Genomic DNA, 1,684 nt, shown 5'->3' with positions numbered 1-1,684 from the left:
TCGTTTATGTGCGAGGGCTTTCTTTAGTTGCGGCGAGCGGGGGCCTCTCTTCATCGCGGTGCGCGGGCCTCTCACTATCTTGGCTTCTCTTGTTGCGGAGCACAGGCTCCAGACGCGCAGGCTCAGTAGTTGTGGCTCACGGGCCCAGTTGCTCCGTGGCATGTGGGATCTTCCCAGACCAGGGCTCGAACCCGTGTCCCCTGCATTGGCAGGCAGATTCTCAACCACTGTGCCACCAGGGAAGCCCTGCAGAGGAGTTTTTAAGTGGATTTAGAGGAAACAGAAGGACTATGCTTTCCAGGAAAGATGGGATATGATGAAGTAAGGATAAAAGGAGACTGAAAGATTCAGATGAAGTTCGTTCCAACCAGCTAATGATGTATACCACTGCGTTAGATGTAGGAAATGTCAAGGGAAACATTATATTCAGTTAATATTTTACCATCATTCATGAAACACCTTTACTAACATTTCTCAGTTGATCATAAACACCAAGAACTTGCAATCAGGGATTAATGAAACTGCAGAATTTCCCAAGACTTAGCATAAAACCCGTGTCATTGGGACTTTATCCTACCTATCAGCTTCCCCAAGCCCTGTTTCATGTCACTGTTTCTCAGACTGTAGATGAAAGGGTTCAACATGGAAGTTAACATAGGGTAGATAACTGCTGCTATCCGGTCCTTGATGGTATAGCTGATCAGAGCCTGGAAATAGACAAAGCTAATATTCCCATAAAACAGGGTCACCACAGTGAGATGGGAGCCACAGGTAGAGAAGGTCTTGTACTTCCCAGCAGTTGGAACAGTGGTGAGGATTCTCAGATAAGAGATGGTGATGCACATATAGGGGGCCATTATGCCAGACAGTCCTTCTGTTTTTATCACTATCTCATTGACAAATGTAGATGAGCAGGACAACTTCAGCATTGCCTTGAGTTCACAGAAGAAATGATGCATAATGTTGGAGGCACAGAAGGTGAGTCGATTCAGCAAGTGGATGTGGAGGAGTGAGTGAAGTAATGGGAGGATGAAGGAGATTATCAGTAAAAGGACACAGCATTTATAGCTCATGATGGTGATGTAATGAAAGGGTTTGCATATGGCCACGTAGCAGTCAATGGCCATGGCCCCTAGGACATAACTATCTACATTACCAAAGGATAGGCAGAAATATACCTGGGTCGTGCACTCACTTTAGAGGATGGTCTTTGCCTCTGATGAGAAGTTTATCAGCATCTTTGGAATAATAACCGCTGTGTAGCAAATATCAACAAAGGACAGGCTTCTCAGAAAGAAATACATGGGGGTCTGTAGGTGAATATCTGAATAGATGGCCAGGATAATGACCAGGTTTCCCATCAGAGTGATCAGGTAGATGGTTAGAAATAGGACAAAGAGAGGCTTCTGATCCTCGGGCCTAGAGAAGAGGCCCAGCAGGATAAATTCAGGACTTGTTAGGTTGTCCCATCCCATGGTTTTGATTTGCTTAAAGATAAATAAAATATAAATTAATAGACTCTTCTTTCATTTGAAGCAGGCATTTTCCAAATATCTTTAAGCTTTATTCTCGCTGAGATATTGTAAATACAATATTTATCTGCAATGCTTCTTTCCTCTATTAATGTGGAGAATTCAGGGTGAAATATATTTTTCCACCTCCCTTTTATTTCTGAGCTACTTAG

General features: G+C 43.5%; 1 protein-coding gene across 1 annotated transcript; it reads right to left on the bottom strand.

Annotated features, from left to right (window-relative positions):
- Positions 1–557: 557 nt before the first annotated feature.
- On the bottom strand, positions 558–1,475 carry LOC118897445 (olfactory receptor 1L1-like). The gene is given in 1 exon segment (XM_036856663.1): positions 558–1,475. A coding segment is annotated over 1 exon segment (918 nt).
- Positions 1,476–1,684: the final 209 nt, after the last annotated feature.

Source organism: Balaenoptera musculus, chromosome 6, assembly GCF_009873245.2.
Source record: "Balaenoptera musculus isolate JJ_BM4_2016_0621 chromosome 6, mBalMus1.pri.v3, whole genome shotgun sequence".
NCBI lineage: Eukaryota > Metazoa > Chordata > Mammalia > Artiodactyla > Balaenopteridae > Balaenoptera > Balaenoptera musculus.
The sequence above is the reverse complement of the archived record's forward strand: the minus strand, read 5'-3'. Positions and strand labels throughout refer to the sequence as shown.